At 34.9% G+C, this 19,345-nt stretch overlaps 1 protein-coding gene across 4 annotated transcripts in view; it reads right to left on the reverse strand.

The window, feature by feature from the left end:
- The window catches only part of phtf (putative homeodomain transcription factor), a 135,059-nt gene extending 118,822 nt beyond the window's left edge, over positions 1–16,237 (reverse strand). For 2 of the 4 annotated variants that reach the window (XM_071594773.1, XM_071594770.1), the window contains exons 1-8: positions 16,133–16,237; positions 15,867–15,924; positions 14,904–14,998; positions 8,738–8,877; positions 6,533–6,768; positions 4,522–4,587; positions 3,699–4,051; positions 1,182–1,740 (exon numbers count right to left, since the gene is read on the reverse strand). In XM_071594773.1, coding sequence (XP_071450874.1) covers positions 1,182–1,740; positions 3,699–4,051; positions 4,522–4,587; positions 6,533–6,768; positions 8,738–8,877; positions 14,904–14,929 — 1,380 coding nt within the window. In that variant the 5' untranslated portion in view covers positions 14,930–14,998; positions 15,867–15,924; positions 16,133–16,237. The remainder of the gene's footprint in view (positions 1–1,181; positions 1,741–3,698; positions 4,052–4,521; positions 4,588–6,532; positions 6,769–8,737; positions 8,878–14,903; positions 14,999–15,866; positions 15,925–16,132) is intronic. The other 2 variants (XM_071594772.1, XM_071594771.1) reach the window with 2 other exon arrangements.
- Positions 16,238–19,345: the final 3,108 nt, after the last annotated feature.

Genomic DNA, 19,345 nt, shown 5'->3' on the forward strand with positions numbered 1-19,345 from the left:
AAATGTCAAGTCGTATATACCTTTTGTGGATTTGGGTGGGAGCATGGAAGGTGTTGGTGGTACAGAAGGGAGCAGGAGGGAGGTGAATTGGTGGAAAGGGTCATGGAATAAGGGGTGCTGATGGGGTTGATGTCTGAAAGTTGGTGGGAGGAGAAGGAATGGTTAGATTTTCAGGTGGCCTGTTGCACTAGGTAACCACTTGAGGGTGATTTAAGGATTGAGAGGTTTAGAAGGGATGAATTGAGGAGAAGAGCATGTCACTAAAAATTTTGCAATTATAATTCATGCTGTCCAGGATTTTATACTACTCAAGTGCACTCAATTAAAGATATTCCCCTTTAAAAACCTAGGTCATCATAAAAAATTTATACATGGAAATAACAAGGGCTTCACTGAGCCATGAATCACTTTCACAATGTAAAGCTTCAAACTACCCCGTGCCTCAAGAAAGGAGAGTATGAGATTACTTCCAATACTAAAGACAACACTTTCTGCCTGGCAAACGCCTGATGACACAAGATTTCAGCTATCAGTCAGGAGGTAAATTGTGACCTGAAGCTGAAGAGGGTAAATCTTGAATTTCCAAATACCATTCTTCAGCCTTTATGCTGAGCATTTGTGTATGGATAACCTAAATACACAGGTTAAAACAGGCCACAAAGGGTCTCCATCAAGTCCTGCAAGATGTTGAAGTCCTAATAAAATATAGTACCAAGTGGATGTAGAACTTGGCAACCCCTTTGTGCCTTTGGTCAAAAGTAATCGAATGTGGACATACATTTTTTGCCCACCTTTCTTCTTTGATTCCCAAAAATCAATAGTAGCACTTTTCAGTCAACAGATGAGTTTAAAATTTCCAAAATGATGACCTAATATTACAAATGTGAAATTCTAATGCTCATAAATGTAAAACCAATTCCACATACAACCACTTTTAACTTAAAGCTTATTTCTCCTATTTCATCTGCTCCTAATGAAATGAATTCACCGGTCCTGGTGGGGTTACGTCCTCGCCTGCCAACCCAGAGTGTTCGATTCCTGCATAGGTGGGTTTTTCTCCACCAAGGGATTGGGTGTATGTAGTTGTCTATTGTGCTGTTTTTGCATTAATGTGAAATTAATAGATAGAATTTATACAGGGATCTTAATAGTCTCAGGGTCGGAGGAAAGCTCACACTTACCCCTTTACGTTTTGAATTCTCCTGTGCACCAACTCCAGCATCTGAGTCACCAGTGCCTGGGTCCAGCCCAGCACCCTGCCCTCCCCCATTCCACATGACTCCCCGCCAGCAGCCACCATAGACCCTTCTTTGCCCTTCCCCCGGGTCCTCCTCATCTTCCTCCTCACCATCTGCCTCCACTGCTGCCTCTTCATCCTTGGCCCCAGACTGTTTCACAGCTCTTCCCATCACTTCTTCCTCCTCCTCTTCCTCTTCTTCTTCCTCCTCCTCTTCCTCCTCCCCCTTGCACTCTTCTCCATTTTCACTTGACCCATTGCCGTTAAGGCTCTCAAAACCATCATCTTCCAAGGGCGTTCCTTCTTTTACCCCCCTCCTTTGCTGCCTCCCATGGCTTCCCCCAACAAACCTCTTCTCTTGGCAGCCTGCCCTCTCCGTCAGCAGCTCCTGGCAAACATCCTGGTCATCTTTGAGTTCTACCACAAGCTCTGAACTTTCCAAGCTCTTGAGGTTCTCCTTTGACACCTTCTCGCTCTGCTGAAGCTTGACTACAGGTGATTCCCTGACGCAAAATATTGAAATACCATGGAAATAGCTCATAATCAAGGAAATAACAAGGGTTAAACAAGATTTCTATAAGCAATAAGACTATTTAATGCATAGGCAAGTGCACTAAGAATATATTCAACAGATTCAGGTGAGATGTAAAAGAAGTTTGTCACTATGGGAAAAACAAATTTGCACTTTTTCATAGATTTGAATAATGCAACTTTGTTTTTATCATAATGCACTAAGAATGTTCAAACTTTCATAAAATAACATTTTAGCTATTCTAGCTCCAGGTCTTACATGTTGTAAACATGAATCTTCTACCATTTAAAATATAACCATGTACACTCCAAATGAATAAACTTGAGACCCATTATAAAATAGTGATCAGGAGTCACGAATTATGACAAAAATTTTAAGTCAACTAAATTAAAGATAACATTCATCACAGATATCAATAGCTTTCCACATTCTGAAGGCTTTCATCATGTGTAGGTAGCAGCGGCTGCATTATGTAAGGTTTCACTGCATTCATTTTTTTTATTAAGACAGTTTCGTCAGCATTCAGATTAGTGTCTTCAAATTCCAAGCAACTGCGGGAGATACCACAACACTAACTTTTAACAGAGTCGTCCACTAATATACATTTCAATGCAACAATATCAGAGTGTAAATATTTTTGCCTCAACCAGGATTCAAACCCACATCCTTGGAAATTTTGGGTAAAAATTGGGTAAAGACATTTGGGTCAAAGGTAAAAGCAGCCTAAGGGTTTAAAGTTGGCTTTAACTTAGTGGGCTGCGGCGCGTGACAACAAATGCCTCTGACATTCTTTCTACGATATTTTGTCATAACATCTTGTTCCTTTAAAGCCCCCAAAATTTCAGAGTTTAAGAGGATGCCTCGACAGCTTAACTGGCTAAAGCACTCGGCTAGACATTAGGGGATTCGGGTTTAAATCCCGGTCAAGGCAAATGATTTTTACACTCTGAAATTGTTGCATTGTAGTGTTTTCAAGTTGAAGGGTTTATCAATTGATTCTGACAATCCTTAAAGGGTCAGCTTAATGGAATTCCGTGCTTTAATAGTTGGATTTTTTAAAATATCCCATCAAATTACAGAACAGCTATCTCACTTCCTAATTAAAATGGCTAAAATCAATGCATCAACACGCGAATTTTAAAATGCTAGGTCAAAAATAGGTGAATCTGATGCCAGCAAAAACAATGAATGTGGTGAAACCTTAAATAATGCGGCCTCTGCTATCTATTTTTTTACATTTAAAAAATGCCCATTCAAGACTAAGAAACATGTTTGTAAAAATATCAGCAGTATAAAATAGAATGAAGTAATATGGGTAGTCTAATATAATGTATATAAAGAGCAATCAATTAAAGAGACAAAAGAGTATATTTCAAACAGGCTGGCTTTTGCAATATTTTATAAAACATTAGAGCAATTCTGAATGAAATATATTTTTTTGTTTTTGAAAAACTGTATTATCAGCATAGAGTGTCATTGAGAGGTGGCCCAAAATATAAATAGACATAAAGAAATATGACAGCATTAAGGACAACTTGAAAGTTTTTTTGACTTTTCAGTCGAGATTGTTTTTCCATGTCATCTATTGACTGATAACATCAATGTAACATATACTAGAATTGATTCTACTTTTATGCTCATCTATGAACCACTAAATTGTAAAAAACTTCCCGATTCTGAGCATTACTCTAGAGAGAATTACTGATTACCACAACATAGCACACATATAGGGATGCTGTTACCACCCACCATCCTCAGCGATGAAAAAATGGGTAAAACACCAATATTGCTAGGAATAATGCATTTAAGGGGATAATGGGGCAAACATAAGTATAAGGAAAAATTCCTTTAAGTTAACTTTTGCCAAATTTCACTCAAGCATTTTCTTTTATCATTCAGAAAATAAATCTAGTGCAGTTGACTCCGTACCTGGATACTTTCAATTCCTTGACCTCCACTCCCTCTGCAACACCATCCACCTCGCTTTCCACTAACGCTTCCACTTTTCCCGAGGAATTGCTACCAATGCAAGCACTCACTGAGAGTGAACGCCTGCCTGGTCGGCGATGCCTGACAGAAGGACGGCGACTTCCCCCTCGCCTCCCAACTCGTTTCGTACTTGATACGCTTGGCTGAGGACACATCTGATTTGTTGAGCTTGAAGGACTTGTCCCACTGCCACTACCACCATTATTACTTTGGGTTGCAACAATCTGGGAATGGACAATGCTCAAAAGTAGCATCATCACTCCTGGCACAAGTATCTCTGAAGGAGGTATCCTCTGAAATAGGCATTTATCAAAATTATTACAATCACACATTAAATTGAAGAAACATATATTGGTTATCTTTACACACACACAAACAATAGTAAATGATATTTATCAAATTGTTATAATTCTTGAGTTTATTTAAGATTGGGAATGGAGGGGAACTATACTTTACAAAAATTTCCATCCATGGATGGGCATATTTCATTTCCAAATGCAAGGATATATTGTCTATTCTGGCTGACTTACCATTTGTACATACATAAATGCATAAAAATATTATAACCAACTTTCAATTGGTAAAGAATCTGATGTCATTTCTGTGTTCATATTGAGAAATTCAAAGCCCATTATACCCATTGCAGTAACTAGCAGTATCAGGTAGGAAACAGAAATATAGCATCCATAGTGGCCACACATAGGGCGAGACAATTACTAAGGATTGAGCCATACTAAAGGCACACACTCTGAGGGTCACTCACCCTTAGAAGTTTTGAGCTAGTTATCTCACCAACACTCTCCCAACGCTTATATCCATCATGGTCGTGCTGAAAATTGGTGTTCAAAAGATGTTAGAAAAAAGTTAACTACCTTCAACTTTAATGGTTTCGGCTTAATATCTTTGCTCTAGGATGAAGCTGAAAAAAATTCTTAATAACAAAGAAATTGGTATAATAATAAGATTATTAAATCTAAAAAACTCTGGCATTTATTTTTATTATTTCCTTGATAATCAGTTGATAAAACTTTATTTAACCAAATAGTACTTCACAGGCCTAAGACAACACTAAAAATGCTATGAACTTTCAACAGGATTTAATCCTCATGAAACACTTTGGATGATGCTACAAAAGAGGAAGAGGACTTGCTTTTTGTTAATGATACATGGCATACACTTTTAAGTATAATTTAAGAGATTTGTTGCATCCTCAAGGCAATAAAAAAAATTTGAACTATGTTTGAGAGACAAAATGAGAGACAGATTGATTAAACAATTAGCTCAATGATTTAGGAAAAAAATATGGGAAAAGACCAAATCTTTTAGAGTGTCTGAAATATGGTGTACAAACATCCAATGGGGATACCACACCTTTTAGTTTTGAGCTAAGTTTATGACTGCTTAAGGCCACCTAGCTTACCAGCGCTGAAAAAAAGCAGAACTATATCATGATCAACTTCAGTGCCATTCTTCTCCTCAACAACGCGGGATAATTCAACAGAACCATCCCTCATCCCTTCAACCCAAAATATTAGATTCCAAACATTCACGAGAAAAATCAGGTAAAAAATGGCATGTTTGTTCGGAATGTATGCTTCTGAAATTTACAATGAGAATTTTTCTGTTCAGGCCGAGCTGTGAATTATAGGACATAAATTAAGAGCAAAGCATAGGCTCTTAAATAAATAGGGACACTTAATGCTAAGAGTAAAAAATAGATTATCCTGATTATCTCTTATGAAGAAGCCAGGAGAAAAAATTGGCCTCGGGTGTCTAAATTAATTAACATAGCATGATCAAAACCAGATTCATTTATTAGGTTTTTTGAGAGGAAATTTACAAAATTAGTTTCAAATTCCCAAAGTTTGTTCAAAATGTTTTTCATTTTTATACAACTAAATTCACCGATGCAGCACCATTAGATACCAAGGTGCCAGCTGTGTGTGCTGCCTGCTTAAAATTGAGATGGACACAAAAAAGAGAAGTTCGTACATGGGGATGTGTATAACTTAAAAAATTACTAATTCTCTTGAAACTTCATTTGAAAGTAGTCAAACTATCTTCATGGCCACGCTGAATATGCATAATCTCAAATCATTATGCTGCATACGGACAATCAACCATGCAATGCACTATTGAATAAGCAAGAACAAAAAATATTAATGCAGAATAGCATTTTGTCTTAAATTTTTCAGCAGAAGGAAATACTGATGTGAAATGTTTCCCATCTGAACTTCGAAAAGCTAATATTATAACCAAAAATCTTCCTAAACAGAAATATAAAAAATTTTGGGAAGTCTTCCAACTGAGATACCGTACCCGTAAACAAGCACCAAAGTATATTTTGGCATACTCATTACTTTTTTTTTGCTGAAGAGATTTTTTAGGTTTATATATTTGGGAAATTCAGACAAAGTGCTGGAATACCAAATATCATGGTCCATTATCACAACTCCTTATATTTTCTGTTTTAACCAAATTGAAAAGTTATTTAAAATACATTGGGCCCAGAAGCATGTTCATATCTTCACCTTTTAGTACGCTACCTATATTCCTATGATATCCAATCACTGTGTACAGCTGGGGTAGCCACTGAAAGACAACTAGTCTCTGATCTTGAATAGGCAAATGGCTCATAAATATATGACGCTAATAATTAATGATTTATCAGTATGATTTCCCATTTATATGCATATTAATTTTTTCTAAGAAAAGCCTCTATGAATCCAACCATTAAGGATTCACAAAAGAATTACTCCCATGCCTAGACTTACCTCAAACAGAGAATCATCCTGTTGCTGATAAGGTGAAAGGAAATATGCATAGGTGTATACTACAGTGTTGATGAGCTCCAAAAGGTACAGAGGAAGGAGGAAGAATATGAAAAGTCGTCGAGATGTTTGTTTCACCCACCACTCCCCATGCCATGGAAGGAGGAGGAATCTTGCTGTCCCCAGCCTTGTCACAGTCCAGAGTCCATGCTTAGGTTTGGCCTTAGGGAATGAAGATCCTGCGCAAGGGAAGGTGGCATAAAATTTGAAAAACATTGCTTAACCCACATCAGGCATGCAAACTCATATTATTGAGCGAATGTAGGTAAGTGCAAATGAAAGAACAAACAACAAGGGTAAGACAATGTTTTCAATGAGTTTTCTAAAGCAATAACTGTACTGTTTCCACCAATTGAAATAATACATTTTTCCAATTGAAGTTCTTTATTTTCATACTTGTTAACCCATTTTTTCACAGTGCAGAATCAAAGTAACATTATTTCAATATTTTTTAAACTAACCTTTTTCAAGCTAAAAAGTTTTGTTTTTGTAAACAATTACACATTTTGAAAATAATTCTACATACTGCAGGGTTCACCAAAACTACTGCTTTTTTCACCAAAATATATCATATGGCTATCAGTTTCATTTTTCCTTTTTTAATTTAACTAATTTCATCACTTTATAATTTTCAAAATTTAGTTTTCTAGTATTTTCAATTTGGTGGCACTCCAAATGTTTACTGTTATTACCAAGGCTATTAGTCTTGTTGATTATAGAATAAAAATTCTACAATTAGTGATAAGCAGTGGTTTATTGCAAATAATATTGCATACACACAATCCTGGGAAAACTCGGGTAGATAATTTGTAATGATTGCAAGGAAGCCCAAACAAACATAGTTACGATAAACAATAAAGTTGAGCTTTGTATTGGATTAGGCCAGTAATGTACAAACATGGAGGTAGCTTCTTTAATGAACCTGAGGTTTAGCACAAAAATCTCTGGTCATCAAATTCAAATGATTTTCTCAACGCAGCTTCTTTGACAGAGTTACTATAAAATTAAACATTGCACCGAAAGTAAGCAATGTACCTTTGCATAAAATGATAATTTTACCATAATTCGGATTTTCAATATCCGTGATAATCTTGATTTTTTTAGAACCCTTAAAGGGTTCTCTGATCACAGTTCCCAAAGAATTCATAGCAAATTAGTGAAATATGATTTCAGTTGGCTTCTCTTTTTTCAAATTAACAATGATTGACTTAAATAATTATAATATGGTCAATAAAATCTTAAATTTATCAGAAAAACCAAATAGGAATAAGGTACTGTTATTATCATGTGATATTTTAGTTACCAATATCCCGGACCAAATCCAAGGTATTTCTTGTTACTTGATGATAGTACCACCTCAGGTGATTATCAAGGGTTGGAAGAAGTATTTAATTGTAGTTGATGGAATGTTGATTTATGACCACAGTCTTTGAACTTGCCATCAAACACAGTATAGGTCTAGTCTCAATTGAAGGGTACTATACTATGTTGCTCTCTAAAAGAAAAAACTTCAAAAGCTATTCCCTATTAGTCTCGCTATGACAAAGTGACAAATATTGCTTTTTCTTTTTTCCTCATTTTGTATACATATGTCTTCACTTTTGTGACCATAATAGCCGGTTTTCCTTTAAAAATGCAAATATATACATGTATGGTATGCAGACTAATAAATAAAAAGGGTAAAAATATGTTGTATAGATGTATGTCCCCATGATGCTTCTGTGGCATTTCATACAAATGCATGAAGTTCAGCATTTTACTTTTACGCATTGAATAATATCATATTCTACTACCAATCCCCCAAATGATAAATGCCTCCCGCAAGAATGCCAAGATATCAAACACATTCATGCCAAATCATAGAGTTTTTTCTTAACTAGTTAGCAAATGCAGAATCTACCTTTATGCTCTCATTTCACACTTGAATTAACTCCACCATCAACAAAATACAGATCATTTCACTATCAAATTCCTCTACAATGATCTACACAATGACCATCCATATGACTTTGACATGAATTTAAAGTTTAAGGGTATAAATCATTTATCAATTTTAATACTTTATTCTTTAAACCAAATAACTAAACAGCCCTTGTATCAGCTATTACCTTTGAAATCCCTTAATTAAATAAACATGAATTAACTTACCTCTAACCAGGTCCACATCAATAAGATCTGTTTTTGGGCGAGCTGTCTTCTTAGGGACATGATTGAGGCCATGCAGTATACGCTGCTCCACACTTTGTTCCCACTGTTGCTTATCATATGCACCAATCTTCCTCTGGTACCTTGAATCAAAAAATCTCATCAAACATAAATTTCCAAGTGAATTCTCACATCCATATATTTTTCTTTTAAGCACCATGACTTTTGAACAACACAGCCATTGTTTACCCATAGGACCCAACGATAAAGTACTTAAACATCTTCAACATGGCCTACTTTAAAATTTGAATAATAACAATAATATAACGCTTAACCCATTATTACATAAAAAAATTCATTCCAATTGTATACAGTCCAGCAGAAACAATATTAATCAATTTTTGATGCACTTCCTCCTCGAAGTGCTTCAACTCGCGTTTGAAGATAAGGTTTGATAAGATAACAAAGAATTTTCAAGCATATCAATCAAAGTGAGAGGAGCATAAACTATTTACCCATCGGTGTTGATGTGTCAGAATTTGGTTATTCGACTTAAGTACAGCAGCTCCTACACCTTCGAATAGTAGGCATATGACATGACCGTAACATGACATGTAACATGAACATAACGAGATCAACCCTGCTCATCTCCAACTGCCGACAGTAGCTAACTTGATTCAACAGTGATTTTCTGTCTACATACCTACTTAAACTAATGTTCAGTGGCTAAATTACACACAATATGATGCATAAATAAGACAAGGCAATAAATAGAACATACGAAGATGGGGAGAGCAATAAAAAGTGGATGAAAGCAACTTTAAGCTAAAATACATCATTGCAAATATCCATTTCAGAAACTATGCAAAATAATACATGATCATGACTCGGCTAAAAACCAAGAAATAACATGCCGTTAATAATATGTTCAGCAGTTAATTGCAGATAAGTGAACACTCGCAAATGATGAATGAGTGAAACACCAATCGAAAATGGATAATCCTGAGAAGTTCACAATGTCAGATGTTAGGTCAATCATGGATTCGTTCCAGTGACAATTGTTGGACAAGGCCAATGCAATCAATATTTTTCCCCTCTACAATGTACTTTACTGTGTACCCAAAGAATATAAATTTAAAGAAAAAGAATGTGAAAATTTAAGTTCAATTACAATTTTGATTGATGATAAACTCTAATTCACTCAACATGCTGTATATACATTCAACCAAAACTAAAATAAATATTTCATCCTACTTGGAGGCATTAATTGACAGCTTTAAATAACATGTCGAATATTCAAGAAACAATCAGTGGGATTTATGGTGGGTCACGGGAAATACCGGTCAGGGTCAGGAGGGACGGTCTTACCGTGAATACAGGGTCGCACCCAAAAGTGGTAGGACTGATTTTCTCTGGCGCGAACGGAGCGGTGGAGGGGGGTCTGCCTGGCAGGGTAAGGTGGAGGGGGCTCTTAGCAACAGACGGACGCCAACCTCAGTTGCCTGCGGGCTGTCGTTGAGTGAGGACACCATTTTTAGTTAAGCAAGTTTTTTGTCCGCGTCGAAAAGCAAAATGAATCTGAATTTAGAGCAACGTTATTCCGTGAAGTTTTGTGCGAAACTCGGGAAGACGGCAACTGAGACCCTCGATATGATCAAATGATCAATGAAACAACAATCCAGCTAAAACCTTTTTGAAAATGTAACCATGAAGAATTGGAAAATCCATATGTACACATGATAGATACATCTGTCACTGGTGCAACACTTGGCCATTAGAATTAAACTTAAGAGCATAGTAATCAATTTTTAGGAAAAGAGCAAATCCCTTTGGAATGTCTACTGCAAAAAGAACACTAAAATGGAAAGTGTAAACATAATTAATTAGTTACGTGTTACCCTCACTCACATCCTTTCCTGGGTGAAACATGCATGGGAAATATGTGGACAAGCTAAAAAAACATTAGAATTATAAGAAGAGTTTTAGGGAAATGTGAAAAAAAGTTCAAAGAGAAATGTTATCTTTTGCTGAATAAGCTTCATTTTGAATACATGTATAGCGCCAATAAATGGAATCCTAATGAAGTTGGATTGACAAATTAGCTTATCAAAATTATTACGGGAGATGGGCAGGGAAACATCATGGAGCAAAGATTAACTAACAGATTTTATATTTTAGTACCCTGCGAGCCACCACTAAAGTGTGCGGCAGGGGGTGAATACTCACCAGACTAATTTTGAACCGAATATGAACCTACCGTGGTCAGAAAATGTTATTCTGATCCCTTATCGTTCGTGGGAACAATGACATCTAAAAATCTATTTTTTCTGACCTTAACCTCTAATTTTATTGACATTATCTCTCCTACCGCAGGACAATAGAGTTAATAATGCATTTTCAACATCACTGCTAAAGAGACATCATTCCAATTTATGCAAGAGATTTAATCTCTAATTTAACCTTTGCCTTGCAATTCCCAGCCTAGCTCCTCCAATATTTTGGTTACGCTGCTAAGTTTATCATAACAATGTTTTACAAATTTTGCTCTTTTACAATGCACGCATTCCAATTAGGCAATCAATCGAACTTTATGAGGATCCATATAATAGCAGCATATTCTACATGAGGCCTAACCAGCAAAAGATAACATTTCTCTTTGACCTTTTTACCACATTTACAATGTACTCTTCCAATAAATCCTAATTTATTGTTAGCTTGACCACATATTCCCCACGTGTGTTTCACCCAGGAGAGTCATAAGCAAGGGTAACACCTAAGTATTTAATGAAGTCAACACATTCCATTTTGGTATTCCCGATGCAGTAGGCATTCAGGAGGGAATTTCTCTTTTCCAAAAATTTATCTCTAGGCAATTTTTAAAATTTAATTCTAATTGCCAAGTGTTGCAACAGCATTGTATGCATGCCACAAGCTTCTAGCTTTGCAATTGCGAGTAGTTCACTATGAGGTACTTTGAAGGCTTATTTAAAATCTATAAAAGCTGTATGTACTAGAACATTGCTCTCTCCTGAAATAAGAATATCATGAACTAAATTTGCAAGTTGTCTCTCGCATGAGCTACCTTTTCAGAAACCGTGCTGATTTTCCATTTATAACTCCTGACTATAGAGGTGTCTCACAATCAAACTAGCAACTATATGTTCCATAACCTTGCATGAAATGGATGAGGGAAATAGGTCTGTAACTGCTCGGTTCCACCCTGTCTCCATTCTTAGATATTGGCATTACGTTAGCTGTTTTCCAATCCCTGGGAACCTCGTAATCTACCCGCAAATTCTTAAATATTATTTCTAGATACAGGGCAATTTCCGAAGCTAGGTCATTAAATATAAAAGCGAGTATTTCATCAGGCCTAGAGGACTTATTAGGCTTAATATTTTTCAGCAAACTTTCTATTCCATTATATGGAATTTCAATTTTGGAATCAGTTGGTCGGCACAATTTGATAAGCTATCGGAGACAATTGGTGAGAAATTCGTGAAGTCGCTTTGAAAGAACGAATTTAATGAGTTAGCCTTTTAAAATTACTCGTTACTCTTTCACCTTTATCATTTTTGAGTGAATTAACAGTTGACTTATTTCCCTGAACCACTCTGATGTACGATCAAAATACTTTCGAATTCTCTTTAAAATTTTCTGAAAATCTTTTCCTAGTGATTTTGTTTTACACTTTCCTCAAATTCCTATTTAGTATTCATCCTAGATTTCTAGTAATAATAAGTGATTTTATTCTTTTTGTCACTAGAGATATCACTTTTAATATATTACATCCTGGCGTGACAATATCTTTAAACTTTAAGATTACTTCTCTTGCAAAAATTGGAAGGAAGACAACTGTATATGCCACACTTATTGATGGAATTTGCTTTCCAAACAACTGTGTTTTTTCAATTAATTTTACTAGAAAACATGGTTTACTTGTGGATTGTCCTGGGTGCACCCTAAGGAATTTTAAAACATGATTCTTTGTGGCGATTTTAATGTACCTAATGTGAGAAATAAATATTGACAGGGATGCCTTTTATGTTTCCGAAAGGGAAATTTTCAGACATATTGGGTTTCAAACTATTAACTACTGATAAAATCAGAATTCATAAAACTACAAAATTTTTCATAACAAATTTTAATAAATTGGTTTATGCTGACTTTAACGGCAATGAATCTGGAAATCCTACAGAAAATGAACTAAATTCAAATTATCAATTATACAAAATCCAACCATCACTCAATTTATTTGATAAAATAATGAAAGATATTTATCACCCAGAGAAATTTTTAAGCTTAGATGAGTCAATGTTTCATTGGAAAGGTTTATTGTTATTTCTATAAAACATAAAAGGATTGTTAAATTGAGATGACAGGCACTGGTTGAAGGCTTTTTAGGTGTGGGTGTGAAGAAGGATGAAAAAGATAAATAGATGGAAAATAAAATAAAGATGACATAGTGGGGAAAGAGAGAGGATTATTGATAGAAATCCAAGAGTGACAGGAAAGGTGGACGCAGAATATTTTGATTGGCAATAGAATGTTGAAGATAGTGATAGAGGCGAGAACACTCAACAAGTGCAGTAGGTGGAATGGCTGGATGGAATGTAATATTTCTTTCCAACATCAAAAATGGCTGTACAAATGCAACATGATCTCTTGGAAAACAATTACTCATGTTCTCTCCTACAACCTAAAACTCAATAATTAAGTTCACAATAATAATCACCATGACTCAAACTATGCGTTAAATATTTCTTTCACCTGTGGCCAATGACTGGTCAAACAATGTATAAGACATTGATTTCCCTCGACAAGAATAAACAGAAGACTTATTTATACCAGTTTACTACTACTTCATTAAGTGACACTGTCATTTATTACATTATTGCTTGATCAATTTTCGTTGCATTCATATTCTAATTATTCTTATGACTTCGAGGATATGGTAGTCCAGAGGTAGAGAGTTGGACTAGGGACTGGAGGACCTGGGTTTGACTCCCAGGCAAGCCTCTCTAGGCACTCTCAGCTCCACCCAAGCTGCATGATTTTTTGGGTAATAGACCTCCCTGTAAAACCATAGCCGGCAAAGGAAAAGGAACTGGCCCCCCTAACATGATGTGTGAATTTCACGTTGATTCTCATAAACAGAAAAAGTATTGCTGAGAACAATGTCTAATAGGATAGCGAATATAACAAATTACTCCTTGGTGAAGTTCATTAAGTATGGGAGAGGAATGCCTTCTGCCAAAAGTCAAACTACTGGCAAGAAATATTTTTAGAGAGGAATTTTGAATACAATCAAATTTTTTTGCTTCCTGAATGTGAGAAGGCATTTGAGCAGAGTTGAATTGATCAAACAAAAATGTTGAAAAAGATAGGAGCAGACCAGAGGCTAATTTGAAAGTTGCATAACAATGACTGCATATGTAAGGATAAAAAAGAGAAAATCAGGAGGGGCAGTGATAGCCAGGAAAATAGAAAAGGGTTTTATAATAAAGCCATGAGTTTTTAACTTATGCGGGGAAGAAATATTAACGTTAGCACAGAATGAGCTTAACTGGGGAATCAAGGTAGGTAGAACAACCTTCACTTCTCCATGTTTTACAGGTAATAAAAAAATTAAGGAGAGTTAAGGACTTTTGAAATAGAATTACGCTAGCTAAATAAGTATTTGCACATAAAATAATGACAGAAAATAAGAGTAAACACAATAGAGAATATTTCCTATTATGCCGAGGTTTCCTGTAGAAAGTGGTATGATTATGAAGTATATGAGAAAGAAGAAAGAACAAAAATCAAATTTTTGAGATGTGTGCATCAAAAATTGAAAATGGAGAAAAGATGGTGAAAGAAAAAAGAAGAAAATGGAGAAAGACATGGAAATACTGAGCAAGTTGTAGTCCCCACGCAGCAAGGAAACCATTACTATTTTATGATCAACTAGCAACATCAACTGCAATAAATAGGTCCATTAAAACCTGGGAGAGGCAATAAAGCCAGCCTTGCCACTGATCAGCTCTGTTCTATTACTGAAATGCTCATAAGTAAATTACATAAATTTTAGATTGAAATCTGGAAAGGTATTTTCTTCTCTTTGTAATCTACCTGGAAACTATTTTCTAAATATGTACTGTGATTATAAAGCAAAAAAAATGCTCACCAGGAAAGAGCTTCCTTTGGCTTCATATTGGACCTCCTTCTAGTGGCTCCGAGAGGCCCCGCTGCAACACCAGACTCAATGGCAGCAACAGGGGCCTGCAGCAAAAGATGCAGCTCCCCTAAGTAACAACTTCAGACTAACATCAACTGTGGGTGATGAACCCCACTCCTTTATCCAACAGCCCAAATGACAAATAGGTAGGTAGTCATTGGATGAAACCAAGACACCTTGACCAACATAGCCTGCACTTCAGTCAACACAAGAACATTTTATTTGAAGAACACTTCCTGGTATAAGATCGCCTTTCAAGGATTTCAGCTCTCTACCCTGACTAGAATTATGATTTTTCGAGGTCTGGCTGGTATTCAGTTAGCCAAAACATGTAAAAATGACAATATTCAATGAAAATATGAAACAATTTATGGCAATTATTTAATAAAAATTATAAATTAAGTTAGAAAAAATTTTTGCAGACAAAATTATTAAGATTTTAGAATCTGATTCTATACCCATAAATGCTGAAAAATAAAGTTAACAATATTAACAGGTGAAAAAGCCAAAGGTTAACGTTATTTCTCCAGCACAAGCAGGTTTTCAGAGTTTTATTTTCAAATTCGTGACAGAACATGACCAGTTTGCAAACATTTATTAATGGCATTTATATGGAGAAAATATAGCTGCTGAAAAACCCTACCGCCAACTCCTTTTTTTACCAAATATAGGTACTTTGGGATAATCAGAGCTTTTGCAGTTTTTTATTCAAGAGTTTATTTCTTTATATCATCTCCCATAAGCAATTTATATCCTACAACAATTTTTCAGCGTTCACAAAATATGGTCAGTAGAGTCTTAAACGTCAAATAATTTATGATTCCTGTGCCTGAACTTGCAATGTAAGGACGTTCAATGGTTGATCAATAACCAAGGACACGTCTAATTTGGAAATCAAGGGCAACGGATTACCTTGCTTCAAAGTCTTGGTCACATGCTCGGTATCAGCTGTTATACGATTATTTGCTGCCTGAAAACGCAAAAGTCGTATTACGAATATTGAACAATTATACTAAAATTTTTACGGATTGTGGTGTAGATTATAACCATTTCCATCAATCAACGTGTACATTCGTTTCTTCTTACTTCATTCATCGATGTTTCAAGAATATTCCGTGCGCTGTTTGCACACATAAACCTAAGTTCAGGGCGGAAATTTTTCAATATTTTATACTTACCAATTGCGACAAGTTGAGCCGAACAGTGTATATTCGAGGGAAAATTCATTCCGTGGAGAAACTGACTTCCTATAATTTTGTTATGATTTATACCGAATTACAAAGTATCTTCTGCAAGGAATACAAACTCAAATCAACAAAATGATATTTATAATCGTTGTAATTATATTTTTAATTTTTTTATGTATCTTAAAAAAATAATTTTACAATTTTATATTTAATTAAGTAGGACATAAGTATGTTTAATTGAAATTATATGTTGATGAAATTTCTTTCACTTGACTCAAGACCATATGAGTCAACGCGGCCGGTTTAACAGTCGTATGAAATGGGATACAAACGCTAACCAAAAGATTGTATTGTACATTGGAAAATAAATTAAATAAATAATTATAAACTCTCCGAATTATTTTTATTAAGACATTTCATGCAATTAAAGAAAGTTTTCATAAATATTTATTAGTAATACGAATTTGGATATTCTCAGAATTCCCTCTACTTGGCATTATGGGAAATAAATCTGTGAATATATTTTAGTACAGATGTCATTTTACATTTGCTTAGAAGTACCTTTGGAGAGAAAATTGTTGAAAGATGAGAGTTTCCAAACTTGCACTTCCAAGTTAAATAGAAGTTTATCCCAAAAATGTTGTCAACACAAATGAAAAAAATGAATGAACCCGTAATTCATTACGCCTCGAAATCTTCAAGGGCACCAAGGCGGTAATACATGTACAATACTTGTAAAATTAATATATTAGTACTATAAAAAGCTATGGGATTGAAATTTGCTGAAACATGTTAAGTTTAGTCTCCTACCCATATAGGTGTTGAAGGCTAAAGAAGAAGGGTAAAGATACGAGAGACTACCACAGGATTCAAGATCCAGTGAACAACGTCGAGGAAAGAGAATGATAAGAAAACAGCACCGGCGTTTTACATACATTTTTAACAATATTCATGTTTTATTAAGTCAAGGTTGGGTCTACTATTGTGGAAACGAAGTATTTTGAAGTCAAAATTGTAAGTGTGATATCCTTCTAACATACTTTTAATTAAAAGTGATCAGAATTTGATTTATGGAAATTCAAATTCCCTGGTTTTGTTTCAGAACTTCCTTCTTGTTTGATAATTTATTGATTTATATTTTTAAACACTCAAGTTATGTGCAAAATTGTATATATTTAATTTTGTATTGCACCTACATATGCAATTTCCCTTATTCGATTTGTTTAACGATTATGCTTACACAAAACAAAGTGCACACAAATTTTAAAATGCCAACATTTTTGAGTCTCATTATAGGAATATAATTTCTATGTAATTTTCCAATTAAAAATGCCATATTTGAAGATTTGCTATAAATATTTGTACACAGAACCTTGTACTTTATGTTTTCCTTGCACTTGGAAGATTAAGTATAACAGATTGAAGAGGGATCTGTTTAGAGCAGCAGGCATAGTAGAAGAAGTAGAAGGCTGAGATTGTAATATACAATTATAAAATAATATTGATTATTAGCGTAAATATGTCTATTGTATGCTATTTTGTTTTGTGAGTACTCAGACATAATTCACTAAATGATGGTTAGTGAACGTAAAAATATAGGTTATCAGATGTTAATTTCATCCCAGGTATTTCCTCTTTTTAAGAGTATCCATGGATGTCTGGGCAGGATATTTATTGTTGCCCAAAATTTTCCACGCAGTGAGCAATTGGTATGGGCATGTACATGTATATATTGTATGCATATGCAGATTTACATACAATTATAAAAACTCTCTCTTTTAGAAAGAAGTTGCCAAATTTTCTTATGATTCCATTCACTTTTTCTTATTTTGAGGGTGAATAACATAAATCATTATTTAAGAGTGGAAAATTGTGGAGTTAATTATTGTCCAAATGGTTACCTTCCACTATGTAATGCATTCTACAGTGGAGAATATTTTATCTAAATTTCCTGGTTTATCTGTCACTCTGAATGTAGTTTAATGGAAATGTTGCACTTTAATGTATGGATTGATTGATTTGTTTTAATGTATGGTGGTAATTTTTTAGAGAGGATTGTTATAGTTTGGTACAGGCTTCTGTTCAAAAGTCTGAGTTCTTTCCTGGGTAGGTGTGGCCATTGTTAAATTTTTAAATGTGTGACATTGATGTCTTTAGTTGTTAAGATTAAGTGGTGCAATAATTAGAAAGTGTTGGTGACTCTAACATACGTAGGTTTCAAGGGAATAATCAAGATGTTTATATTTAGCAAATTATGGTTTGCAAGAGATTTTTGTGCCAATACCAGATTGCTTCAGACAGTTATGTCTTTTTATGTGCAAATGTCATGACAGTAACTAGATAATACCCTTAATATTGCATCATGATTGATCTGGAAAAAATAGGCAAAGGAAACTACTACTAGGATGTTGGTTGCTAAAGTTAAGTGCATAATTTTTCAAAAGGCAATTGTGGGAATGTATTCTTACATATACTCTGCTAAGGTTTTAGATTTGGCTAATCCTAAAAAAAATTAATCATTAACTATGCTATTTTAGCAAATTATTTAGTTTAAAAGGTAGGGATGTATATTTTTGATAAGTGAAATGGGAATGCTATCTCTGTATAGTTGACAATATTTACACCAGAGTCAGGCTATAATATTCAAGTCCCCTCTGATTCAGGGCGCTAAGTTCAAGTGGGGAGGGAGAAGAAGGGAAGTGAGAGAGAAAGGATAGTAGTTCAACTGGTCTTATAGCCTAAAGGCTGTAGAATTTCAACTGATTATCCTTAAGCTTTCCATGCAATGAAACAAGAGAAAATAGACTAATAAGCTCTATCAATTCTAATTCTTTTCCTTGGTAGTACCAGCCCTTAGTTGCCAGCTGGAAGCATGTTAAAAAAATGAAAGAAATATATAAGCATTAGTCCTGTAAGCCTCCTCACATTGTCAGTTGCCAAGAAGAACATTCTTTATCTCTTCTTCTTAAATTTTTCTTATTTGAAAACATTGCAGTCCTGATTTTAATCATAATTAAATATGCCAAATGGCTTTTCTTTTACATTCATATTCTGTATGCCTATTTACCATTTCCTCAACATATGTATCAAAAGGTATGGGTAATAATTTAAGCTCCCATCTTACCCCTTTTCCTAACACCCCATTCCCATTCTGACTCTCAATCCATTACTTGCACCCGAGCAGTTAGATATGTACAGGAGGAT

This window comes from Hetaerina americana, unplaced genomic scaffold (genome assembly GCF_022747635.1).
Source record: "Hetaerina americana unplaced genomic scaffold, ioHetAmer1.1.p SCAF_7, whole genome shotgun sequence".
In the NCBI taxonomy this organism is placed as follows: domain Eukaryota; kingdom Metazoa; phylum Arthropoda; class Insecta; order Odonata; family Calopterygidae; genus Hetaerina; species Hetaerina americana.